At 40.5% G+C, this 22981-nt stretch overlaps 1 protein-coding gene across 4 annotated transcripts in view; it reads right to left on the bottom strand.

The window, feature by feature from the left end:
• Nucleotides 1–22981, bottom strand: part of LOC121871159 — a 119258-nt gene that overhangs the window by 7339 nt on the left and 88938 nt on the right. For 3 of the 4 annotated variants that reach the window (XM_042373303.1, XM_042373304.1, XM_042373305.1), the window contains 7 exons: nt 19386–19498; nt 8631–8779; nt 7525–7693; nt 4273–4299; nt 3265–3411; nt 1495–1614; nt 1063–1212 (listed from right to left, as the gene is read on the bottom strand). In XM_042373303.1, coding sequence (XP_042229237.1) covers nt 1063–1212; nt 1495–1614; nt 3265–3411; nt 4273–4299; nt 7525–7693; nt 8631–8779; nt 19386–19498 — 875 coding nt within the window. The remainder of the gene's footprint in view (nt 1–1062; nt 1213–1494; nt 1615–3264; nt 3412–4272; nt 4300–7524; nt 7694–8630; nt 8780–19385; nt 19499–22981) is intronic. The other variant, XM_042373306.1, reaches the window with a different exon arrangement.

Genomic DNA, 22981 nt, shown 5'->3' with positions numbered 1-22981 from the left:
TCATTTCACTACCTTGTCACATCTGAAGTCCGTAGAGCCTGGGGGGAAACGTGCTAAAATGTTCTGGCAATTCACCATCTCCACATTTTAAATGGCCATGATCAATGAATAAAGCTCAAAGCACTTGCTGGAAAATACCTAGACTACATAATTATTACTCTGACCATTACACGAGAAGCAGTTGTTACTTGTTTATACTAAGACAAGTGAACAAATAGACAGAATGAGTGTTACCTCAAAAGATATATGCACAAGAAAGGTAAAAAGGGAGACATGAAGCAAGAAAAAAAGCACAGAGTACAGTACAATAAATAGAAGAGAAATGGAAAATTGCACTTTTTTTAACCACAGTCATATGTCTGAAACTGTATGCTAAACCAGATGCTGCAGTAGTTAGTGGTAGAAAAAGTTTCCATCGGCATCCACAGCCACCTAATCTGATCAACATCAATTAAATTATGAAACTTGAAGAAACAAAACTTATTTTGTTTCATTGAAACTTAAGAAAAAACATTACACTATAGTTTCTTTATAAGATAACATCACAACCAGGATTACATATATTACCATATTCAATAACAACATATCCTTCCCTTACATTTTTCAAATATTAGAATGAGTACCTTGATGTTCTAGCAGTCAATAATACAGTATTCAAATGAGTCTGTCCGATGTTAATAGTGATGCTGAATAGAAGGGTACATGTGACTGGGTCACTCTCCATATATTTTCACAATAATGCTATGTATTTCACCAAAACTTCACATAAACAAATAGAATAATGTCACCAAAACTGCATCACTGGGTTGCAGTTAGGTCAAAATAATTTAAAACTAGTTACAGCTAAATCAGATTCACAATCAGATGGTCATACTGGCATCAGTTGGAGCTCTTTGATCACGCTTATCTATAGCAGTCCCAGTCAGTTACTACAACTCCATAACTACAATTATAACTTGGACGTCACTAACTTTACTATGCACAGGTTTTTACATCAAGTGCCTTAGTGCCAACATCTTTGTCTCATCCTGTACTCCTCCATTATCCCCTCGTCAAACTCACCTGACTGCCCCAAGCATAACCTCCATTCTTCAATCTGATGAGAGCACACTCTCCATGGATACTTTCAATGGAAGCATCAGTATCCTCGATGCTGTCGTGGAGGTCATACAGGGTTGGGTTGCTTGCCAGCTCATCAACTTGACCAAGACACTGGAAACAAGGAGCTCATCAATTGCTGCTCAATTAGACAATGGATTCCAAAATACAGTACAGGTACAGGTACTGTACTTGAAATCAGATTATGGATTCATGAGAAGTGAATATTTAAAATGCAATTAAAAAAATAGTTCTTCCAAAACCTACTGTCTGATGGAAAGAAATGAAGAAGTCTCAAAAAGACTTTTTATTGTTTTGCCTTTGGAAAAATAAGGCTAAAAGTTACTAAGTTATTCCTCTAGATGACAGAAATATAATTTGTATCCCAAAACTCACCTTGCGGCAGAGTCTTCCAGAAGAGGCATCATCAAGAGAGGCCAACTCTTCATCAAAGGTTCGCACTGTAACTTCCTTCTCACGCAACACTGCCAGCTGTTCTTGAAGTACATTATTCTCCTACAAAGGATTAAAAACCAAATAAAATTTTAGTGCACTGTAATAAGTTTTATATGGGATTAAACCTAGAAGAAGAATTGACTGAACAACAGTAAAGGATCTCTGTAAGTTAACTTCATAAAATTATAAAAGGGAACAGTGAATAAATCATCTGAAATACAGTTGTTGTGCAATACAGGACACCCAGAAGGGTAGGTAACTGGTATACACGATAAAACAAAAAATACCATATAATACTATACTGTATACCAAATGAGATGAAGAAACTTGCTTTCATTTACTAAGGTAACCACTTGATTTAATATGCAATACTGTAGATGTCTGTATTACCGGTACCTAAAGATATTTTTTTCTCTGGGTTAAATGACTTTGATTCTTGACCCAATGTAAGTACAGTAATGAACAGTACAGGCCCTGCAGACCTCTGAGTAACTCCCCAATAGAGGTTAATGATGATGGTGGAGCAAAACAAATGAATCAGGTGGAAACCAAAATGTTAGGACAGACGGATAAAGAAAAAATTACAATACACTATAGAACCCTACTGGAAATAAGAATCTGACGGCTTTGTCGAACTGCCTTACTGTTTACCGCTGTTTGTATACCTGTCCTGCACTGGCTTGATAAATTGGGAAATGTATACTGTACTGTACCTGCAGTCTATATACTGTACATACAAAACTTATTGTAAACTTGTACTGAATAAGTATAATGTACTGTACAGTATACATAATTATCTATCAATCTAGGGCAAATACAATACATTCAGAAATAGCAAATAATAAGGGTGACAAAATGCATTCTTGACCCTAACTCAGGATGCAGTGTACTGTATATGATTAAAAATTTAAGTCAACAATGGCAAAAAGAACATTGTACAGTACAGTATACAGTATAAGTACTGTACAGTACTGTACTGTACTGTACTTATCTTTCAATGTTAGGGTCCTATCTACCTTGATAAAAATGTATTGAATATACTGTACTGTACAGTATATATACTTGTACTTTTATCCTCTTCGCCACTGATCGGCTTGTAGCAGCTTGAGCGATCGGTCACGTCTCTGATTACTTTTCCTTTTCATTTATCTTTTTCACCAAAAGATCGGCTCGCTAGCCGCCCGGGCAATCGGTCACGTCTGCCACGCACTGTTGGCAAGTACTGGGCATGCACCGGCTCCTAAATGTACCTGAACCCGCTCCAGTGTTGGTCAAGTCTTGTCTTGAAAGAGCTCACACTCGGTGCCGTCACAACTCACTCTGGTAGATTGTTCCAAGAGTTTACAACCCTCACTCTGAAAAAGTTTGCCCTCACAGTTTTCTGGACTTGCGGCTTCTTCAATCTTGAGCTGTGACCCCTTGTGGGGCGAGCGTCCGCCAGCTCCAAGTAAGGACACTCAACTGAGTACTGCCCTCTGAGATGCTTATACACCTCAACTAGGTCCCCCCTTGCCCGTCTGTAGTATAAGCTAGGCAAGTTCAGGCGCTCCAATCTCTCAGGGTAACTGAGGTGACGAAGTGCAGGCACCAGTCTGGTGGCCCTCCTTTTAACATTTTCAACCAACTGACAGTCCCTAGCATATCTCGGGGACCAGATGGGGTGACAAACGAATAATATTTTATTTAAAGAAAAAATAAACTCCAACTTACTTGAGATGTACAGGCAAGTTGAATCTCCAACTCCTCTCTCTTTCGCACTTCTCCATCTAGTTCATGCTGGGATGCTTTTAGCCTCTCCTGCAGCTCTTCTATCCTTGTTCGGGTTTCTTGTTCCTCAGTCGCTCGTTCTTCCGAGTTCTAAATAAAATAAAAGTATCACATCATTAATTCCCACTCCACCAAATTCAAATAGGTAATGCAACTAAAAAAAAAAAACAATCATAAATCCAATAAACAAAGGAACAGAATACAGGTACTATCTGCACTGTACTAAAACTATCACAAAATTTTAAATTACCTGTACTTTATTCATTTAAAAATATATATTTTAATCCCTTTAAAACCAAAATAAAAAAAAGTAAAAACAGTAATCGTTTTCTTATTATTAACAAAATGTATCCTTATATTCTATTAAAACAGACAGTACTGCAGAAATTTTGATCACATTTCATTACCGAAGAAAAAAAAATACATAATGTACATATATTTGAATGTCTTAAAGAAAACATCCTATCACAGTATCATGTTTTGGGTAATACTGCACTTCAGTTGGCTCTGGATAAAAATCATGCTATTCAGCGTAAGAATTTCATGTAACATTGGTAAAAAAAAATAATGATTAAAGGAACTATAACTAAATCACATGAGAATTATACATACACACTGTGCAAGTAATGCTAATATATCAGATATGGCAAAGATTTCATACACAAAAAATATTTCCTTCCATAAAAAAAAATCATATATACAGTAATAAAACTCAAACAATTAAAAACTAACTAAATGAAATTAGAAAAAAAATTAAAAGCCATTTCTCCTTTATTGCTGTAAAATAAATTACCACAACACAATCACAATTAAAATATTCAGAAAGCAAATAAACTAAAAAAGGGAGTTTTAAATTGACTTAATCTTGCATCTACTGTCTGAAGAGGGGGTGAGCCGGGAAAGCCAAGGGCAAGAGGGAAGTGGATGCAAACTAGGGACAAAAACTTTTACCTGACTTTCAAAATCCTGATCCTCCTCCTTACCGCAGATACCAGAGATAAGGGGAAGGTCTTCACATTAACATTAAAAGGTTTACAAACTGACAGAAGCTTTCACTTTACACTACACTGAAGATGTAAAACATGGAAAAAATTTCTATCAATAATTGGGTGGTTATTAATGCATATGTAATGTAATATCAATTGTGTTTTGAAGATTGATATGTATCTGCCAATATTTCTCCTCCTATCTGGGAATATTGCCTTATACATACATACATACATACATACATACATATATATATGCTGATAACCACAAGGAAAGAAGAAAACACGAAGTTCCCAAGCGCTTTCGTGTCTTAAAACACCCCAGGTCTTTGATGGTCTGTTACAAGATTTCTTTTATGAATAGTGCTCTTCATTGTCAAATTATGAAGTTTTAAAGATTTGCATAAACGGCAGGTTTATTGGCCTCAGTCATATATGGAAATGTTACCATGACAAAAGTAAAGGAATATACAGTACTTTTCTCTTATTTCAGGTGTCGTTCTTTCACAGCTTCAGCAATCCAGTACCACTTGGTAGTCTGATTTTGTCTCAAACTCCACACTAATGCTTCAGAGATGGCTATATAGCTCTTTGTCTTTTACTGTCTCAATTTATTTCTATCTTTTTAGTTTCACGTTCCTTTACATCTATCTTCCTGGCTCTATATAGCTCAAAGCAAGCCTCTTTCTCCATAAATTCACATTTTCTTTCTGTTTGGTACTCACAGGTGGCAGCCACTTTACTGAAGTCACTACACATCAGCAGTTTGGCAGTTAAGATATAGTGATGGTTAAGAACTAATCTTAAATGTTTTTGGATACAGGAACAAATAAAATTGATTGACTGTACTGCAAAGATTATATAGTGAGCACAAGGCAAATTTCTTCTCCTGAGTGGGATCCAAATTAATGCAGAGATTTAGTTACCGGTAATGTAAGTAATTCTCTCATGCTGCTGTTTTTCTTTCTTGATCCTGCACGGAGATATATTGGTGGAACAATGGTAATGCACTCGTCTCTCCCCAATGAACCAATGTTTCAATCCCCGGGTCAGATGTGAGAAGGGTGTTATTCATGTGATCCTTTAAAACACTACAAAGTTCACAAAAACAGTATGGTACTGTATATATATTCCCACCAAGAGTCTACTGACCTTGAGAAACAAAAATATAGGCTTTTGTCCCGTGTTACTCTACCAAACACTAGGTTTTCTCCAGGTACTCCAGCTTCCCCCTTTTGTCTCGATCAGTGGTAACATGTGCTGGTTGGTATGGCGTTCCCCTTCCATAATGTGGCCAAAGATTTATTTTTCTATTAAAGTTAAAAAATTATGATTTCAATTTAATTACTAGAAGACCTGGGGCATCGTCTGTATATTGAACACTAGAAGGCAAAATGCAACACATACTTATAAAATGATTCATAAAACATTTTCAGACATACAACAGATGAAGAGAGTAGTGACCAAAACCGACGACATAATAAATACCCAGTATGCAGCATTTTCAACACATGCAGCCCTGTCGTTACATCATGAGACTCATATAACAGCACCTCAGTAACCATGAGAGGGTACACAGTAAGGGGATATATTTTATATATCATGCCATTGGTTGATAGTTATGGTATGCATCACCAACATACTGTACTCCATTTGGTAAACACTTGGCACTATCCTTACCCATGGACGAAATAACTTTCTTTATTGTGTTAACTAAACTGTCGTGTTGTGTGTTATTATATTGCAGTTTAATATCATAATACCTTTGCAGTAGTTATTATAGCACAAACAATGAACATGTTTATAAATAAAATTAATTACTTGTATATTATGAAATTGTTGTAGATAAATTAAGATGTTAAGGATTTGTTATACATACTGTACCTATATTATACATGCATGTTAAGGATGTGTGGAAGTGTATGTGGGATTCTGTATATGTACTTGTTGTTTCTACACTTGTCTTACACATTTCTCCCCAACTACCTCCCACTTTCTTGATGTTTCTTTAGCCTCTGATCCATCCAACACAAAAATGGAAGAGAAAAAATGGAAGAGAAGTACCAGTAGTGATAATAAACAATACAAATTTATTCCTGTTCCTCTTCACTCTGCTTCATTTATGGGAAGAAAGACGTCCCAAAGAAGAGAGTCTTATCACGGGAATATAATTTATCCCTAGTGGCAGGTAATAATATTTCTACAGGGATGCAACCAAATTATGTGATCTAGTAATTAAACTACTGTACCTTACAAAAATACACACTACTGTACTGAACTCGTAACAGTCCACTTTCCTAACAACATATTGCAAAGTACAAAACAAGAACAAATTTTCCTGAATCCACAAGTAAATTTTTCTCTATACACATTCTGATGAGATGCCACGAGGTGTTGGTGAGTAAATTCTGGGGTATGTTGTAGTAACTTAAAAGTGTATACGAGATGAGGGCATAATTGTTTATATGGCACTGTATCAATGAGCACTGATCCATAATTAAAAAAATATACTTAAATAAAGGCGAAAGAGCATCCTGTCAGCCAGTAGGTGGTGAACCATCACACATTTTACCTTACAACAGTACTGTACAGGAGCTCCTCTACTTACGAACGCGTTATGTTCCTGAGGCTTGTTTGTAAGTCTAATTGTTTGTAAGTCCAACTTTACTCTTGTAGATACTAAACATATATTGTAAAAAATGAAAAGATTATGGATATTTAGTACAGCTATACCCTTTAATACAGCCTTAAGACCTAGCTCATTCTTCTCCTCTTAGGTAATGTTTGTTCTATCTGGAATTTTCTTCAAAATAATCCAGTCTCATCCACATTAAACACCTGTTCTGGCAGGTAGCCCCCCTCAGTGATGATGTTTGTATCTCTGAAAGTTTGTAAGTTGAACGTTCTTAAGTAGAGGAGCACCTGTACTTATACTGTACTGTACAGTATTATGGTGTGTACTGTACCTGTCATTTGCATCTGGCTTTCAACCAGTTTCTATATAAAAACAAAAGTACTGTACAGTAATGTACTACAGTATTTTAATATCATACTCTGTAAACCACTTACTGTGTCAGAATTACTATTAAATATAGTGCACTTTACTTACAAAGGCATATGATCCTAATAATAATTTCCTTTACATGAAATATGATAATCTAAACATGTATAATAAGTCCTCTAGTTTAGTACACATCAGGTCTTTATGTCTCCTCACCGGTATGGTATTCTCGCACGAGTGGGAACGACGGATACTTTGTTCCTCAAGGATGATGGAGCGTCGCTTGTTCCTGCCCCGCTGCTGCTGTGCCCCTGCACGTGCCTCCTCCAGGTTCTTCTGCAACTCATCACAGCGGCCCTCCAGAGACTCTAAGTTACCGCACAAACTGTGAAGATTGCGGGAAATTAGCTTGGGCTATTATAAATGTATGTATTGTGCATCATTTTTACACCTGCATAGCTCCACTGTTTATGGTACAGTTGCAGAAATGTGTTCCTACATCCCCTGTGGTAACTCGTGTCTCCAAATGGCATGTGTCGCAGCAGTAGTATCATTATTTATGAATGAATGGGTATTGGTAGTGTTCATGACAGATGTGATTGGTGGATAGTTTGCTATAGGTCATATATGTTGGCCATTTTGAGACTCGAGTTACCACAGGGGCGTAGGAACATATTTCTGCAGCTGTACACTGAATACCTGCATTCTCTACATACTTGCCGATTCAGTTAAAACTTGTATGGAAATTTTACCGAATAAATACTTATTTACTGTACAGTACCTACGGTACTTATCTACATATCTTCTTAAACATATACTGTACTCCATAAAAATATAACTGCCAGCATGAACTTCAGAGAAAACATGGAATAAAAAGTGTCCTTATAAATTCAACATGGGATACAGTCATACTAACTACGGTACATACTGTACATACCTTAAACTCTCTGAGAGTCCACCTGTGAAAATTTACCCCAATACTATACACCTGTTGCCAAATATGATCTATGGCCTTCAACTATCATGGTGGGGTGTAGTTCATTTGTGAAATTGTGATAATCCAGATGATTGTAGTTTCATCAAAGCTTATGGACTGACACTAGTGTTTTGTTCCAGGCTAGATAAAAGTTTGTTGCTACTGACGGACTAAACACATTAATACTTTGTATACTCTGATATTCTCACTTTATAGAACACAAAACAACAAACATTTACATTTAGCAATTAAGTACTTATCATTCTTAATTTTCGTAAGCAGCACAGATGCCAAACAATAGTAAAGAAACTGGAGTTTAATCTCATTATCTAGTTGCTTTATTCACCTCTTTATTTTGCGTTTATCTGAGGCGCCTTCAGCAGAGAGCCTCTGGTTGTTCTTCTCCAGTTCCTGTATGGAGATCTCCAGCTGCTCATAGATGCGAAGCCTCGAGTCATTCACCTCCCTCAGGGCAGCCGTCTGCTTGCTCAGGTACTGTGGACAATAGGAGACGTGTGAGAACTCCAATACTCAGGAATGAAAAATAGCTGAAAATACCGAATAAAGGGCATTTGGTGCACATTGAAAGTGAGAAATGTAATAATGCAAAAATAGGACAAATAAAACGGTACAATGATATCTCCATTACCAGAAAAAATTGGTGAGTAATGAGGTTCTTTCACCAGAAAAATCCCCCATCCCCCAAATTTTGAGGGGTACAGAAATTCTCCAGAATGACGAATCATTTAACCTCTCAAATCTGGAAAAAATCCTGCATCCCCGGAAATTTTCCAGAAAATGCCCCCCCTCGGAAAATTCATTCCCAAGCCCGGAATTTTCTGGAAAATTCTGAGCATATTTCAACTCCGGAAATTGGAGAGTTCTGGCTAAGAGGGATTCCAGCTAATGGAGATATTACAGCATTTTAATTAATAGATTATTGCTTAACGAGTTAACTAACGAGTGAACATGAAGTGGCTGGCTAGAATACACTTGAAAAAATAAGTCCTCAAGCATGAAAAATAATCACTCAGTTCAGGGAAGGTAGACTAAGGAAATGCTCCCCCCAAAAAATCTAATTATTTATTCATACGGTATTATCCCGAGATATGCCATATACAGTATGAACAGTTCAGCCACAAAACTCGAAACTACCCCCTCCCCCCCCCCCTTTTCCCACATTCGTAAATCAGGAGTTTCCAGCTGACATCTGTCACACTCTCAGTTAAACATGCGCCGAGGCGTCACCTGGTATGGTCAGGTCGCAATTGTAATTCCCAGACTGACACCGGCCATAGCGGTTACGGGCCCTACAAGTCACTGGGGCCAGGCGGGAGGGTAAATGGAAGGAAGCGAATGGAGAAGCAAGAGATAGCACGATGTTAGGTGTGTGTGAATTACACATCCATAATTCATACCTGTACACCTTTATAGCCCAATATTGTATCGTACTCCTGTATAATCCAATCTTCCTGTACCGTACATCTCCATAATCCTATCATTGACATCACTGGAAGCCAATCGTGTACTACGCACCTGTATAATCCAATCCTCTTTTAGTTGCGGAGATGTGTTCCTACACCCCCTGTGGTAACCAGTGTCTCCAAACGTCACCGTCGCAGCAGTAGTATCACTGTTTATGAATGAATGGGTATTGGTCGTGTAACGACGGACGTGATTGGTGGAAAGGCTTGCTATAGGTCATATAGGTTGGCCGTTTGGAGACACGGGTTACCACAGGGGGGATAGGAACACATTTCCGCAACTGTACCATTCACCTTAAAACCCAATTCTGTACCACATATCTTCTTAATTCAATAGTGTACCGCGCACATTTATAGAGTAATTCCTCAACGCCTCTACAGTATCAGATGTATGAGGGGTATATAAAGCGATCATCTGTACACTTTATGACAGGATGGTATGTGTCTGTCTGTTTGTCTCTTGTGTGAATCTCTTCTGAATAACGTCTCTCGCTGAAAGGACTAATTTCATCATGATGAGACTGTGTCAACACGACAGAGGCTCACGAACAATATGAGTCGTTGTGAGAATATGAGGGAGAAGATTGTGAGCGAATTTGGAGTCACAAGAACGAGAACGACAATGACTTTCAAGCATTACGAGAATATGAGCTGGGCAAGTGGTCGTCTTCAGCCCCACCACAGGTATGTGTACGTGTACCATAACACACACACACACACAGTATGGTGGTGGCGGTGTAACACTAGTAGTAATTATTGTCATAATGATCCACACTATTTATGGCCAAACACCTCGCTGGCGCTACCTTGTGACGTCACTGCGGTCACCTATGATCATCATCAGCTGTTGAGGTGACAGGTGGTGTAAATAGACCGTTTTAGGGCTCAGGTTCACACCTCAGTCACTTAACACCCTTCATCCACCGTCAGCTGACCAGGTGACAGGTGGTGTAGATAGGTGACCGCTGAGTCTAGTTCTCCTCACCCCAGGCTACAGTGCGTCACCTACTACCACTAAGTTGTTATAACACCTCTGACTCACAGGCTACAAAAAACATTGGCAAAAATAACAATGAAATGCTGCGTTGAGATCACACCACTTCCAAATGTTCTCATTCTCAGTTAGGATGAACAATAACGATTACTCTAAAACCTGGTCTCGGGCTCATATCTCGGAGTATTGTCTGGTCCCACGGCTGTCGAGTGCACAGCCAGCCACACTGACTCTTTGTGTGTGTGTGTGTATATATATATATATATATATATATATATATATATATATATATATATATATATATATATATATATATATATATATATATACTGTATATATAAAAGACCATTTGAATAAACACGACGGTGAAACACGACAGTAATAAGAAGACTTGAGGGACTATATGTCACTCGCCAGAAGTGTCACTTGTGGACAGCGAGAGAGAGTCGTATGTTCATTCAAGAGGGCGTTCTTTCCACCCGCGTACGTGTGTGAGACCAAACGCCCGTGCTTGGGGCTGCCCGAGTGTCGTAGACTCAAAAACTCTCATGAAGTGTGTTGGAAAAAATAAATACTGAAACAACTTACTCAACAATACTTCGCTTCAAAACCCCACAACAAAACGATAGCAATGGATCACCTGAAGATTCCCCCGGCAACTAACTTATTACAAACCACCTTAACCTAATGTTAACATAAGAACATAAGAATGGAGGAAACTGCAGCGGGCCAATTGGTCCATACTGGGCAGTCCCGTTTACACCCAACCCCTATCACTCATATATCCATCCAACCTATGTTTGAAGCTATCCAGCGTATTCGAGTTAATGATGATGTTTGGTAACTTGTTCCACTCATCCACTACTCTATTTCCAAACCAATATTTACCTGTCTCTAGCCTAAATCTAAATTTGTCTAATTTAAAACCATTGTTACGAGTTCGCTCCTGGTTGGATAGTTTGAGTACCTTTGTATGTCCCCTTTGTTTAGCCCTGACTTCCATTTATACACCTCTATCTTATCGCCCCTCACTTTACGTCTCTCGAGGGAGTGCAAGTTAAGATGCTTTAACCTATCTCTGTAGTCTAACGATAACTTAACCTAACTCAACCTAACCTACCCTAACCCCCCACCAGGTAGCGTTAATGAAATAAGCTTGGGGCAGTAGGTGAGAAACACTACTGTTAAGAAACACCACTGGAGTATTTTTTGAGCGTGTGAGAGTTTTAACTTTAGAACATTCCTACACGGGCAGCTGGTCGCTAACGCACACTGGGTTGGGAGGGATAGGGTGAAGGGAGGGGAATGGGGGTGGGGAGGTAGAGATGGGGAATGGAGGTGGAGGGAGGGAAAGGGGGGCAGAGCTACGTGACACCTGTGTTGATGTTGTTAATATCAGGTCACTCCCCCGGGATTTCCGCTCTGGTCCGCTCCTGGAGTGGTCACGGATGGAGGAGGAGGAGATATAGTGTGTGGAAGACCTAAAATATGGAAGAGATAAAGAGTGGAAGAGATAGAAAATGAAGAGATGAAGCCTGAGGGAGATAGGAAGAGAAGGCAGAGATGAGGAGCAAAAGGTGAATAGGGGAGAGAAGGAGGAAATACTGGTATGATTCAACAAGTGGGGAGGATGGAGGGATAAGAGAGGGAGACAAGGGAGGAAGGGGGAGGAAGAGGGGGGGAGGAAGAGGGGGGTGGGTAGACCAGACCTCAAAATAATACAGACGTGAATAAATTGCTACATGAGAAGTGATGGAATTTGACCTAAATGTGTAGTGGTTGTAGTGGTGGTGGGAGGGCGAGGTAGAGGGTGTGGTGGTGGAGGGCGAGGGGAGGGTGTGGTGGTGGAGGGTGAGGTAGAGGGTGTAGTGGTGGTGGAGGCGAGGTAGAGGGGTGTAGTGGTGGGGAGGGCGAGGTAGAGAGGGTGTAGTGGTGGTGGGGAGGGCGAGGTAGAGGGTGTAGTGGTGGGTGGGAGGGCGAGGTAGAGGGGTAGTGGTGGTGGGAGGGCGAGGTAGAGGTGTAGTGGTGGAGGGCGAGGTAGAGGGTGTAGTGGTGGTGGAGGGCGAGGTAGAGGGTGTAGGGTGTAGGTGGTGGTGGAGGGCGAGGTAGAGGGGTGTAGTGGTGGTGGAGGGCGAGGTAGAGGGTGTAGTGGTGGTGGAGGGCGAGGTAGAGGGGTGTAGTGGGTGGTGGAGGGCGAGGTAGAGGGTGTAGTGGTGGTGGGAGGGCGAGGTAGAGGGGTGAGGGCGGTGGAGGGCGAGGTAGAGGGGTGTAGTGGTGGTGGAGGGCGAGGTAGAGGGGGTAGTGGAGGGCGAGGTAGAGGGTGGTGGTGGTGGGAGGGCGAGGTAGAGTGGTGGTGTAGGTGGTGGTGAGGGCGAGGTAGAGGGGTGGTGGTGGAGGGCGAGGTAGAGGGTGTAGTGGTGGTGGAGGGCGAGGTAGAGGGTGTAGTGGTGGTGAGGGCGAGGTAGAGGGTGTAGTGGTGGTGGAGGGCGAGGTAGAGGGGTGTAGTGGTGGTGGAGGGCGAGGTAGAGGGTGTAGTGGTGGTGGAGGGCGAGGTAGAGGGTGTAGTGGTGGTGGAGGGCGAGGTAGAGGGTGTAGGGTCTACCTCCCCCCCTCCACCACCACTAGCGGGAATGTAGGGGAGGGGGAGGGGGAAGGGAGGGGTAGACTCGCAGGAGATACCACGAACACACTAATGAACACTGGCCAAAAACAAAGCAAAAAAAATGAACAGCACTGGAGAAGTACCAAGCAAATTAATAACTAAAAATATATTAGTTGTATACTCTTTAGAGGGAAAACTATTTACTGGTAGCCATTAAGAACGACAAAGATACGCTGGATTTCGAGGTTAAATACCAATCTAGTGCTGCTCTTTAAGCGGTTGTCTTTCCACCCACATTCAACTAATTTCACACACGAAGATTGATCATTTCCACGGTACCTAATGGTTATTCGTGGTTTAAAAGTTTAATTAAAAGACCAACAAACAATTAAGGAGCAAAAGGAAAATATAATTAAAGACGTGTTGTTATCCAGTGTACCGAATATCACAAGGTTTCCTCCCAGTACTCCGGTTTGTTCCTGCACTAACACTAAACACTGAGGGTCGTAACGAAGAAGAACCGACCGATCGACTGCCCAGTAAGCTGACAATTGGTGGAACTAATGAATTAAACTAAATATAATTAAAAAAAGAGTTGGTGGTGACTCAAGGAGATCTGTGTCCGTTCCAAGATACCGCCACATGAATCCGTGTCCGCCATCCACGAACAGTTCGATGTAAACAAAGCAATCAGTGGCCCAGCGGCGTTGAAGAGCTAGCTGACAACACCTCACAATGACAACCCCTTCCCCCTTTACCACTAGACACCTCCAAGTACTTCAGGTTAAGGAGGGAGGGGGGCGTGGGAGGGGGGGCGTGGGAGGGGGGGGTTAGCAGCATGTATAGCAATTGTCTAAATGGTATAATTGGCTTCAGTGGTACGTCATTAGCCTAAAATTTTCACCTTGTGGGTTAATTGTGTAGGTGTGAATGAGGTGCAGTGGAGGCGAGGCGGCAGCGGAGAGAAAGTGACCTCAACACAGTACGAAATGGACGGACGGACTGACGAGTTGGAACGTGGAAACTTCCGTTGGATTAGATTAGGTCAGGTTAGGTTATAATTGAGTCTCGACCAGTTCACAGAGGCAGATGGAGGAACAGAAGTAGTAAGAGAAGCGCAGTACATTTTACCTCCTTCGAATGTTTGAGAACTAAACAGCTTACGTAAGTGTGAACTGTAACCAAGTAACTCTTTAAAAGATCATTTCGAAATTCTAATTACACGCGAGGAACAAGGAGGCAACAAAAGGCAATTAATTGAAATTGTTAGGTACGCCTCCAACGCTATTGTTGATGGAGGAGTGAAACCACGAGCTAATTAGTGATTCACTCACTATAAGTCTTTCCAGAAAGCGGTTTCGGATAATTCATTCTTCATCAATTACAGAAAACGGCTGACTTCCGGAGATATGTCACGCTCGCTGATTGGGTGATGAGGTGCACCAGAGATTTTTTTTTTACGACAAAAGACTCCTGGGTTGCTCCTACTCCTGCCCTCACAGCTCAATCTGCCACCAAACAATCAGTGTGACGACTTCATCAACCAGGCTATGACTTGACTTATAGCCTGTAAGTCAATATTTACACAAAATAAATTAATCAAGTTAACTCCCTTTAGTCTAGTCGGTAATTCCTCATTGATATTCCTCGTATACAGTGTGGCGATAACCTGGGATATTTCTCTCTTTAGGTCTGTATCCCACGATGACAGTGAGTCAGGTGGATGATGAAGCCCTTATCACATACTTCCTGCTCGACCCCTGACACCCCTCTCTCGCGCATACCTCACGCCACGTTACGAAACAACAGGGGTCAACACGCATTATTTTCCACCCCCTCCTCCTCCCCGCTAGTACAACAGGGGAATTACACGACGTAATCACAACAACAGTTATTCCGCCATTGTGTAGGGTAATGTCGGCTCTTGGGGGGTGGGGTAATTCAATAAACTTAATGGCGTAGTTTCCTATGCGTTGATATTACAGGTGCAGTTATGGGTGCATGACATTACAGATGCAGTCTTGAGTGTATAATATAAGTACAGTGCAATTTTTAGTGCATGAAGTTACAATATATTGAGTCCATGTGAAATAATTTAATTTATTATGCATGTGTTTTTTGTGTATGAAGCCAAAGGTGTAGTTGTGTGTGGATCTAAATGTACACTTTGTATATACATGAATTTACATATGTAATTATAGATGTATGACTGTATAAGATGTAGCGTTAGGATACATTAGTTTCCCATGCATTTCTAAGAGAGCATGGACCTCAGGCAGCGAGACAGAAAACGGAGACAGAAAACTTAAACTAATCAAGATGGACAGCTTAGAGATTGACGCAGCGTTGCCATACAAGGGAAGAGAACGATCCCAACGAACGCTTTTTTTTTTTTAGCTATGGAACGTTTACTTTATGGCGACACGCTTAAGGAAATGTCACTTGGTCGTAAAGTCGTTCATAAAGCCACATACAACCTTATCTCAGGGCCTTGTATTCCCGAGTAACGTAACTGATATTAACTTTCAGAAATATAATCACACCGAGTCTTGCTGAAGTGTTTTATTGTTACCACGATGAAAGACCCACTGTCAACACCATGTACTTAAAGAGTAAAAAACCCCAAAAAGTTCCCATGATCCAACCTGATCTACTTGGCTGATTGAGGGAATATATTGACCTTGTTCTAAAGTCTCCCAGAAGAAGGTCAACCACTGGTACCTCACGACTCACCACTCCTTCCCGTGATGAGGACCAACCCGTGTCCTGTACTCTGTTATTTCCTCCCCCACCCCCCCGTCCCCGTAAATGGAGTTGGGGAATTTCTCTTTTCCCTTCAGTCACGTTCTGTCATTTTATTCAACACACATCTTCTTCCCCTCCTCCACCTCCTAAACACATATATACTAACATTAGTGTAGAGTCATCGTTAAGTAGTCAGGTGGAAGGCGCGTACACATACACACCAAACATCCGGCTGTGAGTTGACTCGCTTCACAGTGACGTGAATTAGGCTAAAGGTACTGTGGGCAGTGACGCAGCAGTGACAGTGACACTCCACCACCAGTCACTAACATCTCTACAACCATCCTTCACCACCACCACCAGTCATCACCACCTATACAACCATCAACCACCATCAGTCATCACCATCTATACAACCATCAACCACTACTAGTCACAAACACTTCTACAACCACCAACCAGATTCTTCACTTATAGTTAAATCTACAACCATTTGTCCCTCGCTGTTCTACACGCCTGTTACCTTCCCATCCCACGACGGCACACGCACACACACCACCCTAACAACACGCCCCTAACGCCACGCCCCAGAAACCATGCCCTTGGTACCACGTTCCTAGCATCACGCCCCTAAAACCACGCCCTTGGCACCACGTTCCTAGCACCACGCCCATGAAACACACTACTAACACCACGCCCCTAAGCTACAAGAATGTACTTTTATATATTCCAAAACCTTAACCCTAAAAACCCTTCAGTAAAGTCCACTGAAGTTATGAAATAAGACCTGAAATATGTAGTTGTCTTTCGGGTGACTGCCATGTATTTCCCGGAGGTTTGAAATGTGGTCTTAGTGAAGGTGTGTGGGTCTGGCGGTCCTCTCCACACAAGACCAGTCCGTCGCCGTGTTTACCTTCAGGGCCTCCTCCTGTAAACAACACAACCCAAGGCTCTGATGACCTTTCTTCCTCTACCTCCTATGTGATTATGCCTCATTTTCTTTCTCCTCGCTATTTTATGTTCCCCCCTCTCTCTTTCTCCCCCTCTCATTCATCCTTTCCTCCTTCTGGCATTATCTCATTTCTTTCCATATCTCCTTATCTATAATTCGTCTCTTCCATGCAATTAACCCCATCTCCTCTCCTCTCTTCTCCTCTCCCCATTCTTCAGTGCATCAATATGTCTCTTTGTTCACAACGCCACAATTCCCTCATATACAGTATGGTGGGAATTCATCACCATTTGGACAGAATTTAGGTCTTAGTGGCAGAACAGTTTGGTTAGATTTCAATACAAAGTTTTCAAGTAAATAAGGAAGTGTCAAGGAAGGATGGACGAAGGACGGATGGACGAAGGACGGCTGGACGGAGGACGGCTGACGAAGGACGGCTGGACGAAAATGACCCCCCACAGCTATATGGTTGTCTTAGAGAACGGTACTAGATGATGACAGACAGACACACACACACACACACACACACACACACACACACACACACACACACACACACACACACACACACACACACACACACACACACACACACACACACACACACACACACACACACACACACACACACACACACACACACACACACACACACACACACGTACGTTTGATACGCACTGTTGCTTTGGTTCTTAATGAAGTAGTTTCCGGTTCACACACATAGTACAGGTAAGAGAAAGGGGGTCACTTGCCCACTGTTAAGTAACAAAAAAAAGACGGGATATTAAAACGTGTGACCTCAACCCTCCTACACACACACACACACACACACACACACACACACACACACACCACGGGGTTCATTAGTGTGTGTGTGTGTGTGTGTGTGTGTGTGTTTTCATGTACATTTCTCACTCAATCTGGGTCAAGTCACTGCCGTTATCATCACTCTCACCAACTTTTAGGAATTATATACTATACTTTCAACCTTACATGGAGAAAAAAGTATTTCTTGGGTTCATTAATATTACTACCTGTGTTACCGTACCTGTCCTTCTAATTGGCTCACCTGTAGATTATCCCCAAGGTTCTTTCACTTATAATATTAACCATCCTTAACCTTAACATAACCTATACCTAACTTACCCCCTCCCCCCCCAGGTAAGGTTAAAGTGTTTAATAGTCAAGTGAAATAAACTGGGAGGGGGGGAAGGGGAGAGGGAAGAGGAGGGAAAGAAGAGGGAGCGGATAGGATGAGGGAAAAGGGGAAGGGGAAAAGAAGGAAGAGGGAGAGGGAGGGAAGGGGGAAGAGGAGGGGGAAGGGATAATATCAAAGTTAATGATTAATATATATTTTCCTCGTGGTGGTAGTGTGAACATCGTGGGTCATTAAAATCCCCTAATGATTCACCGGTAGTTGGGGGGGCACATAACAGCTGATACGAGAAAGTGTAAATTTACGACAATCTCAGGTGTAATTCTGACGCCATTTGACCTCCTAGTTTGTGATGTAGCTTTACCTGACCCAGTTAAGAGGCGTTTTGTAACATAAACAAATCTAAAACCGGATTCATTGAAGTTAGTAAATTTTTTTTTTATACAGAGATGTCAGAATGAGACCTGACACACACACACACACACACACACACACACACACACACACACACTTCCTAAAATGCTTCTCGTTATTAAAATAATAATAAAAAATAATAGACTAACAAAAACAAATAAATTCTGAGGTGAGGACGCGGTCATTGACCCATACCACAAACTATGACGTACTCAATTCCAAGGTTAGGTTAGGTCACTCCCCAGAGGTCGACAGGTGTATGGCAGACACATACACACGTGTCAGTGACTTATTCTCGTTACGAAATAATAATAATAATAATAATAATAATAATAATAATAATAATAATATTCTGATCATACCTCAAGTGTCACCTTCCTATTACCATACCTCAAGTGTCACCTTCCTATTACCACACCTCAAGTGTCACCTTCCCATCACCATACCTCAAGTGTCACCTTCCTATTACCACACCTCAAGTGTCACCTTCTTATTACCATACCTCAAGTGTCACCTTCCTATTACCATACCTCAAGTGTCACCTTCCTATTACCATACCTCAAGTGTCACCTTCCCATCACCATACCTCAAGTGTCACCTTCCTATTACCATACCTCAAGTGTCACCTTCCTATTACCATACCTCAAGTGTCACCTTCCCATCACCATACCTCAAGTGTCACCTTCCCATCACCATACCTCAAGTGTCACCTTCCCATCACCATACCTCAAGTGTCACCTTCCCATCACCATACCTCTATCTCTTGAAGCTGGTCCTCGATGATAGCGTGCTGGTGCTTGATGTTAGCCTCCAACTCCCGGTTCCTCTCGAGCAGGGTCTTGCCTAGCTCTGCCGCCAGCTGTAGGTCTGGGAGGAGAGAAAGAGAAAACACCATTATTTAATAAACCAACCAATAAACCAACCAATAAACCAAAAAATAAACCAACCAATAAACCAACCAATAAACCAAAAAATAAACCAACCAATAAACCAACCAATAAACCAAAAAATAAACCAACCAATAAACCAACCAATAAACCAACCAATAAACCAACCAATAAACCAACCAATAAACCAACCAATAAACCATATAGACTGGTTATATAATTATGTATATGTATGCTTATATATCATCATGTGTACTGTATATCCTTGTTTGTTGGATATGTATGATGATATTTATAATTTAGGTATGGTAATGTGTGTATAATTTATGTATGGTGTGATGTATAAACTATGCATTATGTTACTATGTATTATTTAATCCTAACTTAAATATATATACTGAACACAGGACAGAACCAACGCACATAATCATTAGGTTAAAATTAATTGTGTATATTTTAATTTCGTGCCTCTAACTGGTTCGCTTAGTTAAAGGTCAGGTTATGATGACATTATTCGGATGCTCATTTTTACGCTTTGGGTTACGTTAATCAGTTAATCTTACGCCTTCACTTACGATAAATATTAGTCGTGCGAATTTCTACTCATAATTTAAATTAAGTTCGTAATCCCATTAAATGGTTTTTGTTGCAGTTCTAAAATTCCCAACTCTTTCGCTCTTCAATTTTTAATCATTCCGCTCTTAAGTTTAATTTACGCGAACAGGCAATCAGATTAAAGAAAAAAAAAAAGATGGACTCGTGTCTTTGTGTTGAAACATGCAAGTTGGTGGCGCACAACAATGGCAGTACAGTATTTACAAAGAGATCGAGTTTATTTACAGTGCGGTTGTGGTCTGATACAATGAAAAAATATTTCCCAGCCGACCTGACAACATTTACTAACAGAAAATAGAATAACATTAAAATTAAAGGGGTTTAACACATGCACGCCCAGCCATCGACGTAATTTTCCTTTCAACATAAACTAAAGCTAATTAAAAGTTAACTCAGGTAACGGGAAACCCAGGTGAGATAATTAACCTTTATCAACTAAGGAATCTTTTACCACGTTGTCGTAAAAAGTGAATTAATCTTATTTCCTACGATTTTCATTTTATTACATTCTTTATTATCATTATTACTTATTCAAACTAACACCGCCGATTATTAACGCATTTTCGTCTAGTTCTTCTTCTTTATCAATGTTTTTTCTTATTTTTTCTTTCTTCTTATTTTCATTATTAAATTATCATCACATTATTGGTATTATCATATATATTTTTTTATTCTACGACTAATATCAGCAATTATTATTATTATTATTATTATTATTATAATTATTATTATTATTATTATTATTATTATTATTATTATTTACGAATTAGTTTCTTAGATAAATTCCTTCGTCTGTGATATTTTGGTTTTACAGCAACATCTTATGAGTGAAGAAATACGATGCTGTGATGTGCCAAGGTGTGTAGAGTACAGCGGAAAGAGTACAGCAGACAGGGTACAGCAGACAGGGTACAGCAGAACAGCAGGAGTCAAGTGTCACAAAGTCTACACAGGTATATGAGGTGACCCGCTAAACAAGAACTAGGAACAGAGTGTATTCATTCAACCTGCAACACACAACACCAACTCTCTCTAGGTGTAGACAGCTTTCACATAGCTTCTCAATAGGTTTTTAGCTGACCTAAGACATTGACACAGCTATGGACATGAGCTATTAGCTGACCTTCAACAACACGAAGTCCGCTATTGATCAAACTCTTAGCTGACCTTCAAAAACAGGGAATCAGCTATTGATCAAACTCTTAGCTGACCTTCAACAACACTGATTCAGCTATTGACTAACGTTTTAGCTGAACCTTTATCAATAACTTTTTAGAAAACTCCTGACCCACAACACTTACAGGCAACTCCTGATCCACAACACGTACAGGCAACTCCTGATCCACAACACGTACAGGCAACTCCTGATCCACAACACGTACAGGCAACTCCTGATCCACAACACGTACAGGCAACTCCTGATCCACACCACGTACAGGCAACTTCTGATCCACAACACGTACAGGCAACTTCTGGATCCACAACACGTACAGGCAACTCCTGATCCACAACACGTACAGGCAACTCCTGATCCACAACACGTACAGGCAACTCCTGATCCACAACACGTACAGGCAACTCCTGATCCACAACACGTACAGGCAACTCCTGATCCACAACACGTACAGGCAACTCCTGATCCACAACACGTACAGGCAACTCCTGATCCACAACACGTACAGGCAACTCCTGATCCACAACACGTATCGTCAATTTTCCGTCAATACCAACCCAGGAATCGTCAGCTCCCTCCCGACCAAGGTCTTACACGGAGAGAGAACGGAACTCATTTTCTATATAAGTTTTACCTGTCAATGTTCATCTATATGCTAGAGATAGAGATAGAGAAATTGATTCGACAGATAGAGATAATAGACAGATAGACGGATATATTTGACAGATAGATGGATATATTTGTTAGATAGATGGATTGATTAGACAGACAGACGGGTATATTTAAAAGATACTTGGATAAATTTGACAGTTAGAAAATAGATAAGATATATATTAAAAAGACAGCAAGATAGATAGAGGGATTGATTACAAGTAGAAATATAGATAGAAAGGTAGAATTGACAGATAGAAATAGAGATAGACAAAGTGCTTGGAATTTCGTGTTAAAATCATAAGTAGGAAAGTCTATCAAATCCCGCGAACCGTAAACGTATTTAAAATTATTAAAAGCAATATAACTGAAGATTAAATTATACATCATAAAAAAATATAACAAAAGAAGATCGGGAACGTCGGTTTTAGACATTTATGATTTTTTTTTTTTTGGCGGGGAATCATTTTAAGATTAATTTACTCAATTTATTTTAAAATGATGATTAAACACGTTCATGCAACCCGTTATGTGAGCTTAGTTAGGTTAAGTTGGGTTAGGTTTGGTTTATGTTATTCTATGTTAGGTTTGGTTTATGTTATTCTATGTTAGGTTAAGTTAGTTTTAATGTAGTTAAACTTCAGGGGAAATAATCTGGAGGGGTTAATCTTCACTTGATCCAAATTTATTTCCTTTTCTTTACCGCAATATTTTTTTTTTCAAATACTTAACGATATATTCCACCTCTTCAGACCACAGACGAGTGAAGGTGACATCTAGTCTCGTCCTCTCTGAGTCACTAACGCTATTAATGTCTCAAGTGTGAAAAAATGCTCAGGTAATTTATTTGAGCGCCGAGTCACCAAGCTGTTAGTAAAGAGATATGTAAGTGTTTAGTGGAGATACAAACAAAGACATGAACTACAGCGGTTACCGAGAATCAATGACATGACAAAGAGGTGGTTGAATATACCAATCCGACAATAAAACTGCGAGTGATCGGCCACAATAGCACTTCCGCCT

Source organism: Homarus americanus, unplaced genomic scaffold (genome assembly GCF_018991925.1).
Source record: "Homarus americanus isolate GMGI-L3 unplaced genomic scaffold, GMGI_Hamer_2.0 scaffold40565, whole genome shotgun sequence".
In the NCBI taxonomy this organism is placed as follows: Eukaryota; Metazoa; Arthropoda; class Malacostraca; order Decapoda; family Nephropidae; genus Homarus; species Homarus americanus.
This window is presented reverse-complemented; position numbering and strand designations above follow the sequence as displayed.